We start from the raw sequence: 26,746 nt of genomic DNA, 5'->3' as shown, positions 1-26,746 counted from the left end.
CACACGCAATGTGTGCGCTGCAGGATTCTCTCTCCATGAGCTTATTTCATCGAGATGTCCTCCAAGGGCGATGCTTCCATCACTCAAGTAAGATGCTTTATATGATGTGGATACAAGAGGGACATTAACTCCCAAGGTTAACTATCACCCCAGGTACTGCAGGTACAGTAAAATTGCAGACTAGAGTATTGCCAAAAGGTATTTATTTATAACAACAGTTCTTCGGGTAGATATGGATTACTCTGGTCAATTTGAGGAAATATTAACAAAAACATCTACCATATTAAAAGTTAAAAAAATAACTGTCCCTCGCAGAAGCGGTCCTCCTGTCAGGGAGAGCTCTGCCCTAGTGGAGTGCCGACTCGTGACTGCAGCTGCACAACAATGGTCTTCATCATGTCACTCAACTGTTCATGCATCAGGACCAGCTGGCGCGCCGACAGGCTGCCCAGCTCCTCCTCAGTCAGGCGCGTTCCTAGAGCTTGGACCGCAGTCATGATGTCCACTGGCTTTGCATCAACAGATGGAACCGGTACTCCAGCCACATCTTGAGGGGAAATTAAGAGAATCGATTAACATGTAGTTTGACACAGACTTGTATACTGCAGCAAATGTATGACTTTCACGTCAATAAATGTGTATCCAAACATTTTAGTTGCAGGGAACGCAAAAAAACCTTTGTTAATCAAATTTTAAGCCAAAGTTTTGTCCCCTTTTAGGACTGCACAAATAAACATCTCACTATAAAAGTTTTCATTGCTGTCTGCCTCTGCCAAGACCAAGAGCAGGAGTTTTCCCTGCAGCTCACGTGCGAGAGCTCATTTGCTTCAGTGCCAAGGAAGAGCTCACCTGTTGTAGTCTTCTCCTCACTACTGACAGGAGCCTCTTTCTCTTCTGGTTCAGAGGTCATTTTCTCCGTTTCATCAAAGCCTTTCAGATCATCACTGCTTACCTTTCGCTCCAAACAAAAAGAAAAGTTAATCATGCCCAAGCATAAACATAGCAATTAACAACTGCGCACACTTCCTAGTAGTTTTCCTGTCCACTGCGATGATAAAATATCAATAAGCCCAAGATGAAGCCTTGAACAAAGCTATTGTTTTCCAGTGCTTGGAACTGGAAGACAGTACAAGCAACTTCCTCACAGAAAAAGATTTTGAGTGTTTATAATTAGTAGTTTAGCATCTTAAGATCATTAATCTTTTAAATTAAAAAAAACATCCCAAGTTTTCATTCCAGGGCTAAATGTTAATAGCTGAAAAGAGAACAAAGAAAACACACTGTTTCGGCTGTGAAGAAGAAGGAACATTGTGTTTTCTTTCTGCTCTTTTACTCCTTCCTTTGCAGCCTGTGCATGCTGATGCAGCTACTACCCACATAAATGTTAGCAGTCCACAAAAAGCTACACAATAAATGCATGAAAATAATACCAGACCCTTGGAATATCAATCCAGGAATGCTTAGTTTTGCATTGTTCATATAGAGTGATGCTTTATTGCTTATCCATTTGATTTTATTAATGCATACCCAGTTAGTTGGGCATTTGTGGTGTCCTACCTGTTGCTCGTGATACATTTTAAGTGCTTTCTTCACATTGGACAGCTTTGGTGAGCGTATAGGGAGCGATTTGATTTCTGAAGGTGTGAGAGCACTTAAATCACCCACTGTCTTGATATTCTTCGCTCGAACGAGCTGACCAAATCCACGCTGCCTGAAGATTTAAAAATTAAGCAATCAATAAAAGGCCCTGCTTTTCTCACACTAGGAGATTTCCACAATTAATAAAAAAAGTAGCACAATAAGATGGTCATAAACACAACCAGCTGCTCACACTGATCTACTGAACAGGCTTATTATACATTTTAGATTTTTAAGTTACAAATCAAAACTTGCGCACAACAGTATTCCAGGCAGGTTTTATTAGTTGAACAGTACAAGACTGTAAGACTACTTTTGTAGGTTGCACAACATGCAAAATTGCAAAGTCTACATTCCAATTTCCTACAACACAATCTGTTGTGACTCAACAGTAGAGGCAATGTTTTGGACTGTATTCATACACTGTAATCTGTAAATTAATTTCAGTTGTAAGCAACTGCAGTTGGGTGAAGCGTACATAACCACATGTGCTGCACATTAAACTCAACAATCAAGCAATGTCTGAGCAATTATTCACAAGCTTTCATTGGAGACCATGCAATTTTTTTTCCATGCATTTCGAAAAAGGTTAAAATGTGTACGCTTAGCTGCATGCTTTCTTTTGTTGGGCAGTACAGCACGGTCCAATATTCATGAGGGTGTTGTGTAAGACCCTCGTGAATGTTTACAGTTGTGAATAACCCTGCAGCTTATAATAAGCGCTTACCGAATAACCCCGTGTTTAGCTCTTACTAAATAAGGGAACAAATAACATTTATTTGGAAGCGTTATCTGCTTGATGTCATTTCACTTTTGCCGTTATCACAGATGAAAAGAATTAAATAAATGCAATTTCGAGAAGTGCTATTCTCTCCGTAACATGTTGACAGGGGAAGAGGCATCAGCTGATCACAGGGCTGCAGAAGCATTTTCTGAGAAGCTGAAGAAGCTCATCAGTGAGAAGGGATGAAGGCCAGAATAAGTCTTCAACACAGATGAAACAGGCTCATGTTAACATACATTAACACTTCACTCACCACATATTAGAAGTAAGCTGTGGAAGGACGGCCTCCACTGGTGCTGTACAGCTGACTAAAGCCGGAAAGACGCAGTCCTTGGGGATGGGCTTCGGCTCCTTTCCCATTTCCGATATCTGGAACAAAGATGCCAAAGGCAGGGAATTGAATGGGCTTCATACCACAGAAAGAGGGATTCTGCTCCATCCCTCTCAAGAGATCCTGGCATTTCACTGCCTTTTCAGCCCTAAAAGTAATACACTGTCCCAGTTTAAACAAATATTTAACCTCAGTTCAAGAGTGACGAGCAGGACATCCACATTAACGGTCACGTTCACATTGAGCAAGAAAACCACGACACAGGCGGGTTAAGGACATGCACTGCTTGCTGCAATGCTGTCATGTGAGGACGAGTCCGAAAACGGATCAGCAGGCAGGACCCACGGAGCAGATCATCGCTGCACCTTGCAGTCAATCTCTACAAGTGGAGTTGTGACTAAGCTCTCCAGCCCACACCACCCACTTGGAGCTCCCCATCAATTAGTCTGAAGCACACAACAGGCAAAACATTCGTCTTTATTACATACGGGCTCTCCTGAGCTGTTGCTCCGATATACAGATGGCACAAGGGAACTGTTCACCTAACAGGCACGGCATATTGGTTTGTGTTTTTCTTGATTTTCACCTGTGCCCAAGCAACTCTCACTAATGAAGCGACCGAGTTCTTGACGAAGTTAGTTCATTGCAACAAGGTCAACCAAAATGATCAAAATGTTCAGTCCAAAATCTGTGTAGAAAAACAGGCATGCAAAAGTTGCTCTAAAGCTTAGAGCTTTCCAAATGTTTTCTAAAAGTTCGATTGTTGCCTTGTAAAAGTACCAAGATTCATTTCTTTTAAATAAATACTTTTCTATGTTGTCACAATACTTTAAACAACATCAACAACATCTCCCAGTTAAAAAATTCTAATCAATGTTCCAAGTGCTAAAGTGGTTGTATTGTTTAGTTTAAAAGCAGGTGGCACACCAAAATCCAGTTAATAGTAATACACTGCCCTTTCGTCAGCATTATCTAGATATTTCAACTGGATTCACATTTCCTAACGAACAGAGCTGGAGCTTTCTAGGAGAAACAGAGAAACACACTGACTTGCGTGCAGTTAACCAGTGATGTTAAAGCCTCTTGCATCACATACCAGGCACTTCTTCGAGCTCTTGAATCCTGGACTATGAAGGCTGCGGGGGCTCAGGCTCAATAGAGCCTTTGTTGGAGTAGTCACAAACTGCAACAGCAAGAAGATGACAACGCTTTAAGCTGCAGCCAAACAAGTCAAAAGAGGAAGTACAAGATTGTTGCACCATTTAAACATTCTGTCATCACAGAACCACCAATCAAGTATCCATGTTAATTCTGGGTACCTTTTGCTGTGTGGCAGATGATAACGCGGAGGAAGTGCTGTTTCTGGACCTTGGGGAGCTGCTCGACGTCCTGATGACCGGGCTACGTCGATCGATATCATCAGCCAGCTCTTGCTGATGAATTGGGTTGGCAAAAGACACGCGCCGAGTCTGCAGCCACAAAGACACAGCGGTTTAGAGTACCACCCGAAGCTCGACAGCTATTCACAGGACTTAAACATCCTCTACCGCTCTCCAAGTTCTCTCACATCACCAATGATCGAACAAATTTGCTATTAAAGCACCTCTGAAACTAAGAGGACACCAACAGCACCTCTTTTTTTGTAAATCAGATGGATGCTGACATTACCTTGTGGAGTGGGGAGGGAGTATCATCTTCCAGGGTCCTCTTCTGCCCTTTCTTGAGGATACTTGTGGAAGGAGACGCAGTAGGAGACCAAAAGCCACGCGGCTTTGCACTGGTGGGGCTCTGACCCACCTCATGTTCTGCAACAGCAGTGTTACAATCCTTCTGCTTGGGTGGGGAATCTAAACATGTGGTTTCCAAAGTCTGCTTAGACACGGAGAACAGTTCAATTAGTCCCTCGTCAACAGTAGCATTGTTTAGAGGGACTTCAGCAGCTTCAATGCAGTTAGACTCCATAATTTCCTCCCCTTCCTCTTCTAGTTTCTTCTGATCCTCGGGACCCACACCACCATCTTCACACACGGAGAGCTCCGGCTCTTCCGGCATCTGTTCAGTCTGCTGGATATCTGGGCGCTCTTCGTCTCCCTGCTTGCCAGAGACTTCTTCCACTAGGGTTTCTATACTGTCTGGCTTGGCATCGTCATCCACTTCTACACCTTGGCATTCAGCCGGCTCCACAGAGCTTTCATTTCCAGGGACCGAGGATTCCACGCTCTCTCGTTCCCTCAACCCCTCCGGCGCGACCCTGTCCGACTTCTCTTCCGATTCACCCGCCGGATTCAGGTCACCCGTGGATGTCGCGCATAACACCGGACCATTAGAGCACAGCGGGGAACTCACGTCACTGGGCTCAAACACGCTACTATCGGAGCTTGAAACGCCTTCCCCGCGGGGCGCGCCATCAAGATTTGAGGCCCCGTTTTCAGAAATAAGCTCATCGCCCTCCGAAGAAGTCTTATTCTTTTCAGCCAGTTCTGGCTCTTCCTTGCCTAACTTTCGCGCATGCCCCTGCCGCAGGGCCGCCACTATCCGGCAGTTGCAGCTCTTGAACCGCTTGCGCCCCCGGGCTCGCTTGCCATGAGAGCACACGTGCAGGAGCGGGCGCCTCCCTGCGCTTTGAGAGGCACTCGGGGGCTCGGCAGAACAATTCTCTACCGGGGGCGTCGCACTCTGGCTTTCATCTCTGAAGGAAGCGTCATTTTCCGAACCGGAAGCCTTCGCCGATGTTTCGGCATCGAGAGCCGCCGTTACATCATCCGTTTTATGAGCCTGTTCTTCGGAAATCTCCTCCGGCTCAGCCTGGGTTGAAGTCTCACAAGCCATGCTGGTGTCGGTAGAAATCTCTGGACCAGAGGCTTGTAAGAGACTTGTGTTGTGTTTTTCCAATTCGCTGCCAATGTCCATTTTTTCAGATTCCACCGAACCTCTTCCCGTTTGTTCGTTTTTGGGCGGGCCCTCCATCACTTGAGCGTCTACACGTTTGCTAGGCTTGCCTCTTTTTGAGGTCTTTCGGTCTTTAAGGCTTTCTTCCCGACTCTCTGAACCGTCCGACTCGGAGTTCTCAATACTGGACAGCAGGCCCTGGGAGGATCTCCTCGTCCTGTACCTGCCCCGTCCCTGGGAAGACTCTTGAGTCCCATCCTCTGCTTCGCCCCCTTGCGAGGCTTCAGCCTCCGCCACAGCGCTTGAGTTGGTTCTCCTCCTCACCCTCTCCTCCCCTTCTGGAGTTGCCTTACTCTTCTTGGCAGTGTGAACCTGCGACCGAGTTTCCATTTGACTGGAAACGGACGAAGAGCCCTTCTGCTCCTCACTTCGACCTACCAGAACCTCGGCAGATTTTCTTTCAAGGGACTTGCTTTCCTTACCCTTCAAGTTCCTCTTGTTCAGTTTGTCTTTGCCGTCTCTCTCTGGGCTTTCTGAGGTTTCCCCGGGGCGTACAGGCTTACTTCGACGTCTCGAAGAGCGCCTGGGCTCGCTCGGGCTGGACAGGGTCTGAGATGACTGGGTCTCTACCTGCTGCTCCTCAGAATCCTCCGTGGGAGGGGTGTTCTCCTTGGACTCTGCAGAAGGAGCTTCATCTTTTGCATCTTCTTCGCTGCCTGAACGTACCTCTTCAGCCACCGAACTCGCCCCATCTGATCTGAGCGGCTCAGTCTGCGTATCGGGAATACACTCGTCTTCATCCTCCTCCTCCTCGGTAGCCACGCTGGGACTGATTCCAGGATGCTCTGCTTCAGGCTTCTCTTCCTCCTTCTCTGTCACGTCCTCCTGTGCTTTCTCGCGTTTCGAGCAATCCTGACGTTGGCTGCCGTTTTCTTCTAGAGAAGCTTCCTCTTCCACATCGGGACAGGGGCTTTGCTCTGGGGTCTGATCTTCCATTTGAGTCTCCGTGTCCTCCTGGCTGTCAGACTTCGAGACCCCAGAAACCGGCGAGCCTGTGAAAGTGCCATCCTGAGCAGGACTGGATGTCTTTCCTTGTGAATTATACTTCTCCAGCGTAATGAATGATTGGCGACGGCTTGCGTTTTTTTGGGGTGTCGCCAACACAATTTCAGAAGAGACTGAGCTGCTGCTGATGTTGGCGCTGGTCTCCTCTGTCTCCACAGCGCTCTCCTCCCCTGTGGCTTTACCCCCCAGTGTAAGGGCTGCCGATTTTGATGGTCCCACTTCAGACTGGGAACCTTTTTCAGCTGCTTCCTCTTCAGCCGTTCCCATTTCAGCAGGCACACTGCTGTCGTCCTTATCTACCTCTGGGTCCAATTTGTGCACGGCAGGGACTTCTTCAGCTTCCATTTTTTCCTCCTGAACCTTAAAAAAAAATTAAAAACAGGTGACTCGTGGTTTTACATGACCAAATGTGTTTTTTTTTTATAAATGTAACAGCTTGTTACAATGTACAATTTCAGACTCTAAAATGAGAGCTACGACGTCAGCAGCAGTGGGGTGCAGTTGTAAGGGCAGGGCAGGGCCCAGGACACACAACAGGAAGTCTATGGGTTCAGATTCCAGATACACTGCTAAAACATAAATCCCTTTGAAGAAAGGCAACAGACAAATATTTTCGTAATCCTTCAGGGCATGGAACGGCACAGAATCATCCAGTACGCAATGACAAGCCATTCCCTGGTGCAGCAGAATGCACTGCTTTTGTGGAGTTTGGGGGGTTAGAAGACATTCAAAGATGACTGCAGAAATGTCATGCATCACTACAAGTATTGGAAAACAACTGCATAATGTTATCGAAAAGCACATCTGATTTCAATCAAAGATCGTATTCCCCATAATTCCCTTAAGCAGTAAAATGTTTGGATGTAGCTCACTGCAAATTTGAAACCAATTTGAAACTGAGCTTGAAAGTGAAATGTGAGCTGAGTAAACTATATTACCAGAGGTATTTGTTTAAATATAAAAACATTACTGAATGACACAAAATCAAAATAGAGATTACCTCACAATTCACCTCCTGTCCTGGAGCATCTTCAGCCTTCTCATTAGTAGTCTTATTATCCCTTTTAATAAAAAAAAAAGATCAGTAAAGATGATGATATTGGGAAAAGAAATCAACCGAGTTACCGTAAAACTTCACTTACACTGAATCCTCTTGGCTCTGACTGTACTGAGAGAACAATGTCGTATCTTGAGAGGCATCAAGATTGTTGTACATGACTGGAATATCAACTCTGTTAAAAACACAACAGAAATACCCTGTTTAATCTCAATGATTTATTTTTTAATACATTTAAATATTGGTATCGCCTGGAACCGATACTGTGTCTCTCTAACTAAATTTGGATTAAGTTAAGAACGGATCTCAATTCAACAGAACAACATTTTTAAATGCACAACAGTGCGATTTGCTTATTACACCTAGACTACAGATTTTGCAATACGGGTACCTTTCTCCAGTGGAAACTGAAACAAACGTCCACAAACCATTTGAAAATGACTAAAGGACACATTTCAGCATTTACCACTGTTCCATTTACTTCTAGGTTTTTAAAACTCAAACAACTGCCACACAGACACACAGACACACAGACACACAGACACACAGACACACAGACACACAGACACACAGACACACAGACACACAGACACACAGACACACAGACACACAGACACACAGACACACAGACACACAGACACACGTCAGCTGTTGGGTGTAATCAAGTCAATTCCCTGCCCTCCACAGGAAACCACCCAAGACACATGGAGGTGTCCGAACCTTTTTGTCCTCAGAACCTCCTTCTGGTGTTCCGTCAGCACCCGTTCCTTGGGCTCAGGGGGTATAAACACAAAATCCACCGACTTCTCCTCTTCCAGTAGGAACTCTCTACGGGGGATCTTGGGAGATCCAAAATCCAGCTTCACCTGTAAATCAAATCCGATCCTATATGAAGTTGGATATAGATATACAATTTCCTAATGCTTCTGGTACAACTTCAGGCAGGGTAGACTAAGAACCTTTTCTCCTATAACGGGAATCCTATTCTGTTGCTTATATGCTTCAGTTATACTCAAATGCGCAAGTCTTGCTTCAACAGTAAGTAAAAAGAATGAATGTAAAAAAAAAAAGGTCATCCTACAGCCACGGGTTTCGGTGACGGGGCAGCACTCTCCTTCAGGTCAGCTGCTCTTGTGAGCATCGAGTCCCTCTTGCCCGCAGTTTTCACTTCCATGCCACTGATTTTTGTGTCCAGCTGGGAACTCTGCGAAGACACCAGCAGAAGACACTATCACACACTGAGCTTTCCCTTGCAAACTGAAATGAACCTCAAGTGGCAAAGTGCGCATCCAACTCCAAGTCATTTAAATTCTCCTGAGGCGTCACGGAACACGAAGGCTGCAAAAGCATTTTCAACCCTCAAGTAGCATCTTAACTGCTTTAATTTAGGTTTCTTTTGATGGGTGCTCATCGACAAACTAGTTCAATAAATATTTACTCAGGTAATTTTCAATAAGAGTGAAAATTTTCAAATGGAGAGACTTACAGAATCGGAATCCTGTGTGCTGAATTCATCATCTACTTCCACCGCTTCAAAACCAGGAAGAATAATGGGAATCTTTTGCTTTACCTGGCTCAGAACACTCCTGCAAGTAACAAGCAGAGAGGTTGGGACTGCAGTATTATGATAAAATAGACTCCGTTTTCATTATAGGCATTATGCTGCCAACATCCCGATGAGAAAAATTAAATAACCTGCTTCACAGGACTGTACAGACAGGACACAAGAAAGAGCACTCCATAGATAAAAAACTACTCATACAGCAGTAAGAGCTACAGAGAAAACCCCATGAATTTGAACAGGGCATATTAGATTTCCAAGCAAAACCTCACGTTCTTTCATGCACGAGCAGGGGGCTGGGTTCTGGTGTTCGCAGGCCCTGGGCACTTTCACTCCGAAATGTGCAAAAAGAGGGGTGAACACCAATCGAATGACATCGATTGACAAGATGCACTTTAAACTATTCTAATGCTAAACCACGTGATTGATGGAGCGAGTCGAGCAACCATCACTTCGATACTTCCAGTGTCTAGAACAGCCGCTACATAGCGTATGATTATTGATCTGGAGCACCGAGAGCCGATCGCAAGCATGTTGTTTCGGCTCGTTTTTCGTGGGTCACTAGCGTTTCCCGCCTTTGTAGGCCCTAGACACTGTGCCTACAGTGCTTAATGGGAAATCCAGCACTGTGTGCGAGACATCATAAGCTTTATAGTTTCACCCTTCATGAATCCCCTATCCGTCAGAACAGGTGTCATAGGTGTCAGCACGTACCTGAGCTGCTGAGGATACTGCAACGTGGGCACCTTGGCAAATGTGGAATTCCAGAACTGGGCTACCTGGTTGCGCACCTGTTTGCTTTTGTGAAGGAACACAACACTTAACCAGGGAGCCAGCTGTGCCAGAAGTTCATCGTCATAAGCCATGGTGTAGCGAGTCTGCAAGCAGGTCAGAATCTCTCCCAGCAGCTTCTCGAGCTTTATAAGAAAGCAGAGGAAAGATTAAATCGATATCACTTTTAGAGCCCATCCTGAATAAAGACGCATTTCAAATAGTATCAAGACACACGGCAAGTTTTCAGACATTTTAGATTTTAATACAACGCACATTTCAAGTAGGATAAATGTTACAAATCTTTCAAAATAAACAATTAAAAATGATCCAGTTTTATTTTACATAAAACTGTTCATTTGACTGACAGGAAGCAATAAATCAACAATAGTATGAAACACTGACCTTAAGTCCAAGGCTGGAATAAAACTTTGGCACATCATTTTGAGTCCTAAATTAAATTAATAAAAGGAAAACAAACAAATAAATAAAGCAGCAAAATACTAGAACCCTGGCTTAAGCAAAGCAAAACGACAACACAAAAAAGGGCAAGAGAAAACTGTTCTTCCCCGCTCCCAGCCTCCTCGCGCGGGGGTGGGCTTACTTGGCGCTCTGCTCGTAGAAGACGGCGAGGGGGGCGACGAGCCGGGACAGCGCCTCCCGGATGGCGGCGGCCAGCGACAGGCCGCCGAAGAGCGAGGAGAGGACGCCGGCGAGGCCGGCGCCGGCGGCCGGGGCTCCTTCGGGACCGGGCTGCGGCGGCGGCGGGGGGAGGGACTGCAGGCAGCGCTCCAGCAGCGTCAGGAAGGCGCTCAGGTTCCCCAGGGGCCGGCTCTTCTTCCGCGTCCAGCTCAGCGGCGTGTGAGGGGCTGCACCGGGCGAGACAAAACCACACTCTCCCTCAGCGTCTGCCCACCGGCTGGGGAATCGACTGCCCCAAGCCTCGGGAGGACAAAGAAATATCTCCACCTTCAGCTGCCGGGGATGCGAGACACCGTGTGGTCAGTCTCTTCGTTACACAGTGGGGGGCAAACGAAAAGTTAAACTGAATTTATGCGAGTGGATTCATATTCTGAACCCCTTCCTCGGCCTATTTTCCTGCTTTCCACGTACAGTGGTGAAAATTAGACTTACATCAGACTTGGGTCAGACTTACATTTGGTTTTCTGTTGAAACTTGGGGGTGTAAGGCGAGAAGTCCACGCATTCGATAATGACCGTTAAAATGCTAACGACCGCTTCCAGCGTCGACGGGTTCTGAAATATAACAAAAAAAAACACGAACACCATTTTTGCAGACTTTTTCTTACAAGCCTTTTCATTGTGAGTTTTCCTTGGAGCCACTGTAAGCAGCATCACTCAGTTTCAGTTTTATCCTTGCGTTAATGTCTCTAGGTGTTCGATGTGCGGTTTTTCATTCAAACACACACCTAAAGGTAATTGCTCTACCTTTCAATCCCACATTAATCCACACTGGATATAATATTTTAGACTAGTTTAATGAAAGTTCGGCAGGGATAAAGACAGCCAAGTTCAATCAGAGACTCACAATCACTCCCAAGATCATTTCCTCACCTAAGACAAGATAAATTCTATAACTGATCCCCTTCTCTCCCTCACGTATGCCTTTCTGCATCCCACCTCCACCTCTGCAGCTGCCCCTGGGTCACTCCTCCCTCTGCAGGGGGGTCCCAGCCTCCTCGTCCTCTGGCCTGGAGGTCGGCCCTCAGCCAAGTGGGTTAAGCCAAGTTTTACTACACCAGTAAATGACATGCCGTTGCTAGTTCTGCGGTTCTTCTGCCAGGAAAGTGAACCGCGATCATTAAGCTTCTAGAGAAAGAATTTGCTAGCCTTCCTGGTCTGTTTACCTGCACGACATCCTTTCGTCACCTTTCTTAATCAGTTCTCAACTTTTGGTCGGGAGGTCCTTGAACAGTTTTCGTGCTGGAGGATGACCGTTCTGGTCACTGCCAGCTGTCATGTTCCGACACTCACCGAAAGAGCCTCTTTGTCCAGCCCTGACGCCATCTTAATGCAAAGCTCCTCGCAGCAGACATTCTCCTCCACCGTGGCCACCAGAGCCGAGCAGCGAGCAAACGTCCTGTAGAGCTCAGACCAGGTCCGCAACAGGGATTTCATCGTCATCTAAGGAACACGTTTACGGCAATGAAATTAGAGCACCACTGTGGGGCTCCAGTTCTGCTTCTGGATAAGTAGCAGTCGCCACTTCAAATTGACCGTGTGGCATGGGAGAAGAGCACAGAAGAAAACCTGCTCAGTGCACAACATTAAACACTACAAGTGACTCAGAGAGGGCACAGTACTGCTGTTTACGTAACAGTGCACTACTGAAAAAAAATAAAAATAAAGAATGCTCTTCATGATTTGGAGGCAACAAAATGGTTTCGAAACCGGAACTGAAGTTCAACAATAACGACGATGATGATGATCGTGATCAGGGTGCGTCATGTGACATGGGAGAAGAAAAACAAAACCACCCCAGCTTCACAGTCCTCTCACGTACCTGTGGGAATCCCTTCACAGACAGGAGATGAGTGATGGGCAGCATCAGGGCACTGTGCACAGCAGTGAAGTTGTGTTCCAGAGCATCCCCTTGGTTCACTTCATTGGTCTAAGGCCAGAATCACAGTGATACCGCCTTGATTAGAAACCAACCATCCTCTTGGTTCAGAAGATGTTGGAAAGCATTCTAGTTTATTAAAATACATGCAAAGTATAGCCGTAAACGTCCCATTAATTACGTAACAGTTACAGAACACTGATGTTGGCAAAGCTGAAGTCTGCTATTATAAATACTTCTTTTTTTGCTCATACATTCTTAATTATACAGCGTTGAATTGTTAAAATAACACTGCATTTTGGAATGTTTTTATTGACTTTCATCCTTACAGATTCAAAGACTAACTGACACTTCTGATTAGGGTGCAATTTTACTTTTAGTATACTTCTGTTGAGAAGCCAGAGAAGGAAAAAAACAGGTACGAGAATATTCTTTTTCACATTCATCCCTGCAACAAAGGAATCTGAAGAAATGAAAATCTAGGATGTGTGAATCTGGAACATGGACCAGTGTGACCAAGCATTCTGCCAACACGCCAACCACCTGAAGCCCTTACCTGCATGATGCTTTGAGTCAGAGGGGTGACTATGATGCTCCACATCCTCCAGAGATGCTCTTTGTTAGTCATCCGATCGGCACTGCGGTGGACCACGCTCAAAACCGATTCGCTGAACGCCAGTGGAGACGTGGGGCCAGAGAAACCAGAGCTTACCAGGGTCTCCAAGCAGAGGAAAAACCTGAAGACAGAGAATAGAAATGGCGTCATCCAAGTCAAAATGTGGACAGTCATATACCAAAAGGGGCCAGAAGTCTTAATTAGCCCTTTAAATAACATTTTCAGACGAGACAACACTGACAACTGGGCACGCAGAAAGCGAGTATCTTGACTGGGAAAGATTTTGCTGTAGGAGGTCATTCTGGATGAAAATCATTTAATGCTGAGATTGGAAGAGCCATGATTTTGATTCCAGTGTGACAACCGAGAATAAGGCGCCAAATATAAATGCAAAACAAAATCACACTTCCAAATCATTTTCAGTTTGACCACTTTCTCTGCAGTGAATGTATTCATTCAGATCTTTACATTTAGAGATAACTACTACAAGACCGTCCATCAATACTTCATCTACAAAGTCAACAAAACCCTATCCAACATTTCAGATAACTTGATGTGGATGTGTCCCTTTTGTTTCTAACAATAAGTAGCTTTAAAAATATTAAACAGGTGAACTTGGAGGGGATATTAGCTGCGATAATGTTTTATTCTGCTTTTTTTAAATTAATCACAAACAAAAGCAGTCAAGATGGATAAATTTAAAATGAAACCCCACCTCTCATCTGTTAAGCAGGATCCTAGCAAGCTGTTGTGATAGAACAGGAGAATCAGGAACAGTGCAGGAGTTCCCTAAGAAAGGGAAGACAATTCCTTTAAGCATGCTTAATTATTAATGATTAAGTCAGGTGCAAAATGGAAAAAAAAATTATCACTATAGCTTTCATTTCCTCCAGCAATACATCATTCATTATGAGCGATACACTACACTGCTCTAAACTCAGTTTACAAAACACCAGATTGCAGCTTTATAGCGGTCAGAAGAGAAAACAGGTTCCAGTGCCCTCCTTAGTGTCAGTTGCATGCAGCTGTATTCAGGAGTGATGAATGTTAGCTTCGTGGAGGGGCGTACACACGCATTCAATTCAGACAATTCCAACTCACTCGAGTAAAAACTACACTACTGCATTGGCAAAATCCCAAGTGCATGCACTGTATAGTATACTTCAAGCAGTATTCACTCCGTGCAGTCATGACCTTATGCAATCAAAAATATTCAAACGTTCAAAGGAACGTGACAGTCACAAAGTCATTTGGCCCATCTAGCCCAGGTAATAGAAACAATTGATCCAAGGATCACATCATGTTTCTTGAAACATAACGACCTCAACAACAAGGCTGGGTGTTTTGTTCATTACTCCTAGATTATTTTGTAATATACAGTAGCAATCCATGTGCAACTACTACTACTAAAATACTTACATTATATATCGGTTCAGAAACACTTACATTTAAAACATCCATATTGGCTACCTGGTAGGCTGGTGACCCCAATATTTTCTGAGGGATTCCTTTCACTGTGGCTTCAAGAAGACCCTGAGAGGAAACAAGAAGTACAGTACATCACAGCTGCAATCTCAATACCTCAAATTAAACAGCTACCAGCACGTGTCTGCATTTACACTACAAACAACCAAACCCCAAAGCTTCCTGAAGCCTGCTTTCAACGTGAAAGAAATGCATAACCAGCGTTAATACTAAAACATGCTTCACTTCCATCAGCCTGTTTGGCTAATGCTGTACAATGTCAGGCGTTACACGGGTTTCCACCAAGCGTCGGAGAAGTGAGAACAAGGTGAAACACGGTCTTACCAGGGTTCGATGAGCAGGAAGTGCTTCTGAGCTCACGATAGACTGCAGGGCTTGCAACAGCAGGGTCAAAGCCTCCGAGCCTTGTCTCTCCTTCTTACTGCCGGCTGCAATCGCAAATTCAGGGATTCAGCAGGAAGCCATTACTGCCTACAGCAAGCTTTACATTGCGAAGACTGGACTGCATATGCAGCTTTCAGGAAAAAGGTACTTAAACAGCAATACTGACTTGTATTAAAAAGAGGAGTCGACTTTCTATTGAGGTGCAAATTTGTAACCTTTACCTGCTTTGGTACGAAGTATAATGAGAGAAGGGCTTTTGACCTATTTCATACATTTCCCACACTGATGTGACGGCAAGATCCGAACAGCTTTCCCCCAAATATATTTTAGTTTACACAGCTGTTGAATTGCGAGGATAAGATATTCTGTTATCACTAATTAAAACAGCAGGATCAATCACCATGACTATGACACATAAACAGAACAATGCAAGACTCTTACAAGACAGCTGAACATAATTATCACAGTGGTTTTAGTGTTGGAACAACTCTGCGAAACTCCTGACCTTAGGAAATCGGTTTCATTAGATACTGAAGTTACTTTATTCAAGCTTATCTGCCCAGCTAACGACCCGCTTGTTAACTACAGTGATTGCTAAAGGAGCAAAATGCCTACCTGTCTCCACTGCTGCTGTCACAAATCCAATCAAATACTTCCAGATAAGAATGAGCAAGGAATCTTTATGAAAAACAGACAAAAAACAGTTCAGCAAAGACCTGATTAAGAAAACTAATATAGTTTGTAGTCCTAAAGCAATGGATTTCATTACAAGAGATACAATGGGCAGAGAAAGAATGGTTACAAATGTTTGTCAGCTTTGGCAAAAACCACTGATGAAATGGAAAACCTGATGTTTTGCAAAACCTTGCAATCTGGCTGGCAAATACAAACGTGTTTTACTGCTGCTGGAACAAAACTGATTGAAGTTCGAGACAGAGCTGACCTGGAGCCTCCTTTCCAATTGCAACAAAGCCATCCTTCACAGCGCTGATGATTACACCTGAATGCTTGCAGAAAAACGAAGTGCTGGCTAGTAGTGGATGCGTTAGAGGTTCTGGAAAAAAAAAAGTTACAAAGACTTATAGAGATTCAGTCATTCTTGGATAAAGCAGCAAATATGTCCATGAACAATTATTATGCACACACTGGGAGTTGCCAAAAATATCCAGCTGAATCAAGAATACAAACCAGTATTGACAAATTACCCAAATAAGTGAAAAGCATATGGGACACAAAGGCCTGGCATCCTAAGGTAAGCCAGTCCTGTAATGGATACACAATGTTGCCACCAAACTACACGCCCACACGCACACACACACATCTTCCTTCTATCAGTGCATCTCTCAGGACTCCTTTTCACCAACCAGACCTGAACCAGGCCTGGTCGGTTCACTTGAGACCGATGCAGGGGAGGGGAGACACAAACAAGGCCGGCGTCTCACCCAGGCTGAGCTGGAGCCTCTCCTGCGCGGATACCGCCTGCACCTCGGGCCCCAGCAGGAAGTGCAGCAGCATCTCCAGGCCGAGCAGCTGGATGGAGGGGTAAGCCGGCAGCAGGTGCACGCTGCTGTTCAGAGTCATCCGGGGGGTAGCAGCGGAGCCCGGGAAGGAGTGAGGGCCTGGGGAGGACACGGCGAGGCACCGTCAAGGCACGGACGGCACGCCGGAAAAACACCACAAAGCTGCGCTCTTACCCTACCGACGGCGTTGTTCGTATTGTATTGTTGTATCATTTCGCTACACTGTGCTGTGCCGACTGCGCTAAGCTGCTGTTGCACTGCAATTTCCCTCATGGGATCAATAAGGTATCCATCTTAAAGGCTGCCCAGATAAGATCCGAGGATGAGATTCGCTGACGAGGCGGCGGTGTCAGGAGCCATGGGAATATCAGAGTTTGGCACATTACCCGTTTTCGGTGTCGCCTGACCAACAGTGCTATTGGGGTTCGACGCATTTCTCGCAGGAGTTGCAGGAGACGGCAGAACGGAGTCACTACTTATTGTGCTCTGGACCAAAGGAACCCCCACCTTACAAGAAGAATGACAATTTAATATATATATATACATATTCTTGTCAGAGCACAACGACAGACAGGCGAAATATAACATTGAACAAGTCAAGAACACATTCATAACCTCTCTCACAATACTTCAACTAAACAGGGAGCCACGACTTGCATTCCAATCCTTTTGGCTTCAGAAATCGTGACCAAATTCTGAAACGCCAGACTAAAGTGAGCTCAAGTTTAAGGAAATTTGAGGTAATAGACACTGTTGAAGTAGCCTTTATCTAGACAACAGCTAGACTGCAAGACTTGCACTCCAGTATTAATCTGTTGCAATCTTCAGGGGCCAAGAGATGAGTAAAACATGCTATAAAAATGACTCTCACCTGTTCAAAGTTAGTAGAAAGATGTGGTCCTAGCTTCACCACCAAATACCACCACACTTCCAGTTTAGTTAGTGTCAGAGCTTCAGTCTTCACTTGGATAGAGCTGAGGGGCTGCATCAGTAGCTTCAGACGTTTGGTACTGCACAGGATGTCTTCATAAGGGATAACCCAAAAGGAGGATACAAGTCAACAAGGAGAAAAGCAGGTTAGAAACAATGAAAGGAAATCTCTTGCTCTCATTTTCCAGCTTATCATTTGAATACCACCAGGAGGGCTCTGCAATTGTCAAGCGTCATGTTATCACGTTGTTCTGCAAACAGAGGCCAAACAAGATCTCCAACAGACCTGGATTCAGGGCGAAGTTATCAATCAAGCTTTTCCAGGCAATGAAGGCAATTTTCTTCACAACGGGGGAGCTGCTCCGGAAGCCCAGCTCTTCCAGGTGCAAGAGGGCGTTGATGAAAGGCCCGCCGCGGTGCAGAGACTGGACCGGGAACACGAGGAGCAACATGAGCACGCAGACTCACAAACACATTCCCTCCCGGCTGATTTAGCCCTTGTGCAGCCGTGTCCGTCTTCCTGTTCCACTACTATTCCACTACTACCACGAGGAGCTGGAGATATACACTCCTGCAACATCCTACTAGGCTATCGGACCGTCTACGCCTGCTGCTGTTCAGCGTGACCTTTCACCTTGGAACACATCACTGTGCATGCCCGCTGCGGTAGTACACCGCATTTCTTAAAAATATACGTTGTCAAAGCGTTAGAAAGAGGATAAGGTTTAAACTGCTCTTGAATGATCTCATCTACGTAGTATTCCATGAACTTACCCTTCCCAGCAACCTGACGAATAAGGGCCAGAGCTTCAGCACGTTGCTCTCGTTTTTGGACAGAAACAATTTCTGCAATTCTGGTATCAGCTTCTAGATACACAACAAGAACTGTTTCAGGAACAGGTAATGACAGAACAACAACAGGACTAGTCTACCACTGCGAAGGGATTTTTAAACGCTTTATTTTTCACCAAAATTAGTTTTCATTAATTAGAATGAAAAAAGGTTTGAAACAACACATATACCAAACGTCATAAAAGCACATACAAGAGAAAGGAAGAAAAAAAATGCCACTATGCTCAGATGAAAGGGTTCAGAAATGACTGATAACCGAGGTCCACATTTGTGAATTAGCCCATAAATCAAGGTGTGTGTGCTGGGATTGAAAATTGATTAAGGAGTACAGATAAGGGGTGAATACTCAAACGGTGGTAATATAATTAACGGAGTATGAATGTGGAGAAGGAATCTGTACTCTACAGCTACTCTTAATTTGCATCAATAACCTAGATTCCTGAACAGTTAGTCAACTAAGCAAGGTTGCGGATCAAATCAAATGTGTAGCAGCTGTAAATGAAATTCCAAAGGTTTTTCATACAATTCAAGACTAGACACACACCCAGCAGACAACACCATCAACAACTGCAAGATTTTGCGTGCTGCTAGTAAAGATAAATACAGCATGAGAAATGCTGAGCTATAAGAGGCTATAAATAAAGGATTTATGTTAATGTTAACATCTGCAATACATCAAAATACAATACGGGGGTAAAACAGGCTAAGAAAGATCTTGTTTTTGGGATATATACAGCAATTAAAGGTGGGGAATGTAAACCAACTGTATAACACACTAGCAAGTATAACCCTAGCTTAGAATACTGTGCAGTTTTAGTTCACACATTATAGAAAATATACCACAGCTCTGGAGTCAGTCCAGTCCTGATACAAGTATTCAAAACCCTCACAGAATGAGGAAAGAAACAGAAACCAGGGGGACACGGCAGAAACTATGCAAAAGTACATTTAAAACTGGAAACAGAAGGCACTTCTTGACCCAGGTTTTGGGAGCATGCAACAAGCTATCTGGACAACAACCTGGCTTATTTCAAGAGACGACTGGATGAGATCCTCAGATCGATTTCCAGACAGGCAAGATGGACCGAAAAGTCTCCCTTTCCTTATCACCTCTTGTATTCTTCTGGCTGAGTTTTATTTTCTGGACCCAGCACTAGGCACATGACCTGGGCTCCCCCCAGACTAACACCTCCCCCTGCTGCAGCACACAGACCACTGTAATCGCCTCGCTGGTACTCACGCTGGCCATGAGGGGCTCTGCAATGGCAGCCACCTCCTGCTGCTTCTCGACCAGAAGCGGCATGCCCATCTCCAGGGCGGCCGCCGCCCGCAGGCGCACCTTGGACGCCGAGTGGACCACTAGGGGAACGACCAGCTTGGCCCACCTGACCGCGCCCTCGCCCATCTGAACGGGAGCCTGCTCCAGCAGCCTGCAACCGAGAGAAAGCCTGTGATGCCCAAGGGTCAAACAGGACTGGCTCTGCTTGGCATCGCTCCTTAGCCAACAGACTGCGCACGAAGCACAGTGTACTCCTGCAGCAGAGCTGTCCACACACCTGTGCACAGATGTAACAAATACAGGACATACTAAAATGGAGCCAACAGAAGAGGAACTAAAAGCTCAGGTGAAATTCAGAAATATTTGCAAACCAATTAGCCTTTTTGCTGAATATCTGCTTTTGAGCAACTAGTGGGGTAAGACATCAGATGGATTTTTACCTTATAATAACGTTCAGAGCTTCATGTTCCACTACAGCAGACTGTATGTCTTCCCTGGCTCGCACTGCTTCTAGCGTTTTTAGAATTTCAGGCACCTGTGGAGCAAAAAAAAAAAGTACCTGTATGATCATACTGTACTTCAAAACGCCTATGCGTGTTCACCTTGATCTCATTTACAGTGACAGGAACTCATACAGCTCAAGATTTGCTCTTGAACAGTCAGGCTTTCACTGTTCAACCGCTTACTGAAAATAGTTGAGAATCCCAAGAAATTAATTTCAAACAACAACACAAAAAGCATAAAAATGAATACCTAATATTAACAAGCCTTTTAAATTTTCAATAACGTTTTTAAAAGCCATTTAGAAGTAAAGAAAGAGTTGCTACAATTCACTACTGATCAATATAAATCCTGTAAAACATTTGTAGCTCTTCTGAATATAACCAAGGCCCTTCAGGACAGACAGGTTACAAAGCAGTTCAACGTTAACACTAATATTACAGATGAGTGCACAGTCCTGAGAAGACTCCACCTGCTAAGCTATAACATCCTTGTAAAACAAAAATTGGACACTGCCAATAATTCTTATTTTAAGATCCAAAGAACTTGAATTTCCAAAATGTAATCATCTCAGCTTGTGGTCACAAACTGACTTATTGTTGAGGTAAGGAGGGTTAATGCACTCCTCCAGGATGCTCAGTCTCAAGCCATCGTCATCTGGAAATGATATGAGCTCTATCTACACTACACTCCAACATGGAAGTAAGGAGAAGCAAGAGATCCCTAAGCTCAAAGAAATCACCTGAGCAAATGGAGAAATGGAGACAAATAGTGGCTTCTGAAAACTCAAGTGAAAACTGTCAAGTACAGTGATAGCAGTTTTCTAAACTGAAAAGTGTAAATAGCAGTATTTCGTGTAAGAATAAAAAATGTTCTTAACAAAACTTACTAGTCATGCCAGCACAAGCTCACAGGTGCCCATCATGTCCCAGGGCTTGATATGAAGAGGCACACCTCCGGCTGAGACCTCCACTCAACCCCAGTGACACTGAGCCACAGCTTGGGGAGTCCTAGTTTGGACTTGTCAAATGGCACAGCACGGGTTCGAACTAGCAGCACCACGAATGGTGCTCAAATCTTTACGCTTGAGCCTCTGCAGCTCGAATCACCGAGGGGATCAGCCAGGCGATTCAAATCTATGTCTCGGTGTCAATCCGCACACGAGCACGGTAAATCCCGATAACACTCGTCTCGGCTCAGCACATCTGTTACACCCACCTTTTGGCCAATTAGTTCAGGCGAGAAGTTCTGCTTCGAAATCACCCAAAGCGCTCTCGTGCATATGTTCTTATCGGCCGATTTGATAGCGATAGTGTTGAGAGCCAAAAGCAGTTCTTCGGCTTTGCTTTCTGCAAAAAAAAACCCATCACATGAGTGCACTTAAAAACATTTCCAGGGAAGAACAAGAAGTGATTCAACAGTTTGCACAAAGGGCTGTATGAAAGTGGCCGCAGGTTCACTGAGAAAGGCGATGCCCGACCGCGTGTGGCGAGATCTCGGCCGCGGTGGGGCGGGTACCTGGGATGCCAGAGACGACGCTGCTGTGAAACACACAGTAACCCAAAGCCTGCAGCGCTGCTTGGCAGAGCTCCGTATTCCGACTCAAAATGTGCCCCTTTCAAGAGAGAGAAAAAGAGCGCGCATGTTTGCACACACATCATTTGAGAAACCGGTACAGCTAATTTACTAGCCACCTGATCTTCCATGCTAAACTGACTGACTTTGTAAGTGCTTTTGAAATGGTGTGACAGAAAACCTAACAAGAGTAAGAGCGACCCTTATACAGGTTTTTGTTTATACGAGATGCTGTACTTCCTACCTGATTTTTCATTCAGCAAACAGATTTTCACTCTTAGGAACTGGGCTCTTGTAAAGCATTGCCAAGAGCATCTTCTTGGATGGGGGGTTTACCTTTTATATTACATTTGAACCTTTTTTTTTTTAATAAGAAAAGGTTCTGTGCGTTTAGTGCATATAGTACAGGATAGTACCTAATGTTTATGAATTTGCTAACAACTAAAAAGATTAACTACTGTATCGTAAATGAGCAGGAGTGTTGTTTTCCTACCTATTGTTTTTACATCGGCTAATGACTTTATGCATGTTACTCATAAGTAACCAGGAAAGTAAGTTTCCATACTTAGCTACTGTTCTGTATTTAAGGTGAAGTTTAGGTGTTTAAGGGAATGTTTTTGAGTTGTGGGACCAATGGGAGATTATAATTTAATTACGTAATGGGAATTAAATTTGCTACATGAGTTTTCACCTTATGAGTGAATTAAGCTCGTATAAAAAGGGATTACTGTATTTCAGCTATTTAAAACCAAAGAGTGAAGCCAGACAGACTTGCCCTGGGCCCTTCCTACTGAAATAAAAAAGGCCATAATACACTTATGTTTAAAGAAACAGAATTTTTTTTAATCAAATATTTTCAGCCATGATGTAGCACACCTTGTCAGGCTTAAAACAGACTACACTGTCTGAACAGTTACTGCCAGAACCTGGCTCAAGGGTCTGTGCTCTGTGCATCCATACAGCTGAAGAAAATTCTCACCTTTAATACCTCACTAAGCCGTGAAACGTCTTTTAAAACTGCAGGAATAAACTGTCGTCCATCTTCTCCACTGAGACGGCTGCAAGGAAAACAAAAGAGTCTGGATTTGGAGCTCTACAGCTTTCTATGAGTGTGCAAAGTAGATTCCTGCTCTTAAACACATACTTAATAAAGTCTTTTACATCCAGAAAAAGGTAAATGAACCAACGGTGTTAAAACAAGGCTCAATGAAAATGTGACTGTTCTTTACAAAACCCTAAAACCAGCACACCCACCCCGCTGATTATCTGGGTCTAACAGCCGTGCGTCTTTGCCAGCACAGTTCTAAAAAATTCAGCCACATAAGCAGCGGAACATCTCCGGACTTGCAACAAGTTAAACACTGTCTTCCACTGCATCATGACACTATACTCCTTAGCGGGATGATGACTGATGATTAGCAGTGTCAGTCATTTTAAACGTGATGGCTAGCAACGAACGGTCAAGCACAAAACATTTTCCATTTCCTCTTCTCCACAAGGGTCTCAACACCTACTTCGCAATAGTCAGGTAGGCGTCCGTCTGTTCTGTCGGAGGGACAGTGGAATCCTCCAAGCACTCGAGCAGGGGGATCAGGCTGGAGCTATTGGGGTGAACGGTCGCCATCATCCTTGTAGCACCTTGCTCGCTGTCAAACAAAGATCAACGGGGCATCATTAACACATCTGCCGCCACATCAGGCCAACCAAAAACCCAAACAGAAAAAATAAAAGACGTGACACTGCCCAGCGAACCATTATCAATTAAGAGGTAAGCTCCAGCAGATCTGGCAAAGTGTGTATATTTCAAGCCGGTTATGAAATTCACAGTACTGTCCAGCCTAGCCTCTCTGAGAAGAACTGGGCACGACACAAAACCCAATAAATGGAAATGATACGTCTGAGCTCTTTCAGTCCAACCCAAATAAGTCTGCAGATATATCATCTGGGATCAATTAGCTGCAAAAGCAAAAACAAGGTAGACTAGCCAAATGGCCTTCTCTCTTTGCACATTTTGTGTTCTTATGAAGAAGGTACACGCAGTGTTCCTGCAATGCAGAGCTTTTTCTCTTGAATGTCAGACCCATTAAAGCCATTGAGCGATACTGCTGTGGGGGAAGACAAAAATAAAATCAGGCAACATTCTGTACAGCCAAAACAAAACCTTGATGCCCTGTTTCTTTCTGGCAGATCACAGGACTCCAGAGAGAAGAGAGATCCATCAAAGCTCTGTCATTTACAGCACAAGTGACAGCAAAACCTTGAGTAAACCAGAAGACATGCTTTCTGGGCTACAATCTCCAATCTAATGCGAAATCCAATTCTGTTTCAGGCCAATAAATTACTGGGCCCTGCAGGTTCGCCTTCTGAAATTCCCGTTTGTTTAAAGTGGATTACTGCGTTAGCTATCATTGACTATCATCGCCACCTCATATAAAAAGCTGTAATTCTTTCCAAGTTAATTAAGATACATGGACTTCTCTACACACTGATAAGCATTTCGGCTTTTCTTAGATAAGAATGTTTGCATAGTAAAGAGAAAAAAGTAACATAACATCGATGCACCACTGGTATTTTCCAAAACAACAATAATAATAATGCTGAATGCTAGAGCCATTTTTAGATCCATTTTTTACGGAATAATAAAAAGCTGGCATTAAAAACGTGACAGAACACGAGAAACGTGTATGTGCCTTCATCGACGGGTCCAGCTCTACACTGTAACATTTCAACTTTTGCAAGTGAAAATCGCAACACAACCTTCACTCCCAAATGGGGGAGAAAAAAATAATCGCAGCAACAAATTATAACTGAGACACAAAACTGTCAGTCCGGGCAGGAATCGTGATGTGGTCATCAGACGGGCATTACTTTCACGCGAGGAAATTCAACTCACAATGCTGAAGTCGATGCTTTTTTTTTTAATTTCGCCAGACACTAAAGGATAAAATCCCCGTAACGGTTTGATCAGCTCTGTGCATCGCCATTTAAAAACTGCAACCAAACCATTACAAAAAAAAAACACATAGATAGACACACACACACAGACACAACTTCCTTACCTCAGCTATTCCGACGTAAACGTGCCGACAAAATATTAAATACACCATGAAGGATTAAAAAAAAAAAGTTCCTCAATATCTCGGCTTTAAAAAACACTCCTATACAACACACGTAGGCATCAGACTTTTTCTTTTTTTTTTTCCTCCTGACCTCCCCGCGAAAACGCTGGCGCCAAACTCCACAGCGCACGCCGGCGGACCCCTCACCTTTCACCCCACGTCCCGCAGCCCCGCCCCCTGGCGAAGACTGCGGCGGACACGCACACACGAGCGCTTGGTATCCTGGAGACACACGCGGTGTTTGAACGCCGAGGAAATACTGTAGCGATATTAATTACCGATAGCGCATTGCAACTCCTGTGGTGGCGGTGTATATCCCGGACAGCTAGACCACGGTCAAAATGCCGCTGTCTGACTAGCCAAACAAGATGCACTCAAACGCTTCCCGAGAGCTTTTACCTACTGTCACAACCTAAACCACCGGATAGTGTGAAAGACCCTGTTGATACCGAGAGTTAGAAAAGGGGGTTGTTGTTTTTTTTTTTTAAAGGCGCACACTTGTTTGATTCTTTCTCCGCCCCCCCCAGGCCGTGTGAACTCGGCCATCTAATTAATAATGCATAAGCAAAATGAATATGAATGACTGAAAAGGACCGTTCTGTTTCAAGGCACGTTTCTGCTTGCTGTCGGACGTATTGACAGCGATAGAAAGTTGACATCTTTCTTCTGTGTTAAATAGTTTAAGTACTGTAATAGAGACGTGGCTGGCCGTCACAGGTGTACTGAGTGAAACGGCGTTTTATTCATATTGCAAAGGTAATAACTTAGAGGTCCATAAGACCTGTCTCATTTCTTACGTTTTTTGCAGTTTCTTATAAGAGGCCAGGGTATCAGCTTCAACAACATGGCTGGACAGTTTGTTCCTGTTCCTGTGTGTCTCCTGGTTTGCGTTTCAGTGTTGATTTTGAATAAGTTCACTTAGTTGACTTAGTGCCTTTGAGGATTGTGATTTCTTGAATCTCATAGTGTTCTGTGGTCAGCACTGAAAAGATTTGCTCTTTAAGCCTGGCGGTACAGGACATTTCTTTAAGCATGGGAATGTATATGGTTGACTTCTCTGGCCATATAATTTTAGTCACCACATTATGAAAATATATTTTTGCATTGCGGTAACTAAAATTATATACAATATTGTAAATGAGGCATTGTACAATTTTAACATAAAATCACTTGATCTAAATTCTGTTTTTTTACTAACATTTAAATAGCTTTTTATTGGATCACCATGGTCTAGAATATGTAAATAACATCAATAGCTAAGTCTTTTTCAGTAGAATATCCCAATGAAGCCCAATTACTCATCTTAATACCGAGAAAACAGTTAATTCTCTTCTCTCCAGAAGGTTAGACTACTGGCCTAGCCTTTGCTAGCTGACTCATCCAAGACAGTACTTCAGAAACTACAGCGTGTCCAAATTGTCCTGTTCCAGTGCTGACCAAGTCTAAAAAATCTGAATATTTCCCCTGTGCCCCCAAACCAGCACTGGCTACCAGCGTCTTACAGGATAGACTTGAAAATTCTCTTCTTGACCCACTAGGTGCTACATGGTCTTTCACCATGGGCACCTTAAAGTTACTGTCCCTGCACACCCTACCTTCCACATCGTACGTTAGGGAAAAGAGCCTTTTCAGCAGCTGCCCCTCATCTTTGGAATACTCTTCCTGTCCGTATTAAAAATGCACCCTCTGCTGATGATTTTAAATCTCACTGCAAAACATACTCGTATTCAATGCCCTTCAATTCATGGTCTTTTTATTTTTTTATTTCACAAGTATTTTATACAGGGTTTTATTGTATTTTTTGTTTAG

General features: G+C 44.3%; 1 protein-coding gene across 6 annotated transcripts; it reads right to left on the bottom strand.

Annotated features, from left to right (window-relative positions):
- Positions 1-186: 186 nt before the first annotated feature.
- On the bottom strand, positions 187-25,241 carry rif1 (replication timing regulatory factor 1). Of its 6 annotated transcripts, none has more exons than XM_088606093.1 (36): positions 25,216-25,241; positions 23,333-23,464; positions 22,798-22,876; positions 21,762-21,858; positions 21,462-21,592; positions 20,183-20,277; positions 19,704-19,893; positions 18,386-18,478; positions 17,898-18,036; positions 17,553-17,704; positions 17,068-17,188; positions 16,604-16,780; positions 16,105-16,215; positions 15,777-15,839; positions 15,102-15,205; positions 14,739-14,825; positions 14,008-14,081; positions 13,233-13,413; positions 12,620-12,727; positions 12,091-12,240; positions 11,253-11,352; positions 10,701-10,965; positions 10,502-10,547; positions 10,040-10,242; positions 9,251-9,350; positions 8,846-8,968; positions 8,485-8,630; positions 7,850-7,939; positions 7,708-7,768; positions 4,422-7,067; positions 4,073-4,222; positions 3,850-3,936; positions 2,676-2,791; positions 1,558-1,711; positions 850-958; positions 187-547 (listed from the first exon to the last, which is right to left on the bottom strand). In XM_088606093.1, exons 1-36 carry the CDS (start codon positions 25,224-25,226, stop codon positions 330-332), a joined length of 6,909 nt encoding a protein of 2,302 aa, XP_088462219.1. In that variant the 5' UTR covers positions 25,227-25,241; the 3' UTR covers positions 187-329. The 6 variants fall into 6 exon arrangements, with proteins under 6 accessions (XP_088462219.1, XP_088462221.1, XP_088462220.1 ...); XM_088606095.1 differs by having other exon boundaries at positions 850-952; XM_088606094.1 differs by having other exon boundaries at positions 18,386-18,475.
- Between the last annotated feature and the right edge of the window lie 1,505 nt (positions 25,242-26,746).

This window comes from Lepisosteus platostomus, chromosome 14 (assembly GCF_059453375.1).
Source record: "Lepisosteus platostomus isolate fLepPlt1 chromosome 14, fLepPlt1.hap1, whole genome shotgun sequence".
NCBI lineage: Eukaryota > Metazoa > Chordata > Actinopteri > Semionotiformes > Lepisosteidae > Lepisosteus > Lepisosteus platostomus.
The sequence above is the reverse complement of the archived record's forward strand: the minus strand, read 5'-3'. Positions and strand labels throughout refer to the sequence as shown.

What these genes read in the sequence shown, in the direction of transcription:
- rif1 (XM_088606093.1), bottom strand. An exon ending in TCAGGCGACACCGAAAACGG is followed by an intron (nt 16,781 to 17,067) that starts GTAATGTGCCAA and finishes TGTCCTCCCCAG; the next exon opens with GCCCTCACTCCTTCCCGGGC. An exon ending in ATTCCAGCCTTGGACTTAAG is followed by an intron (nt 10,243 to 10,501) that starts GTCAGTGTTTCA and finishes TTTCTTATAAAG; the next exon opens with CTCGAGAAGCTGCTGGGAGA.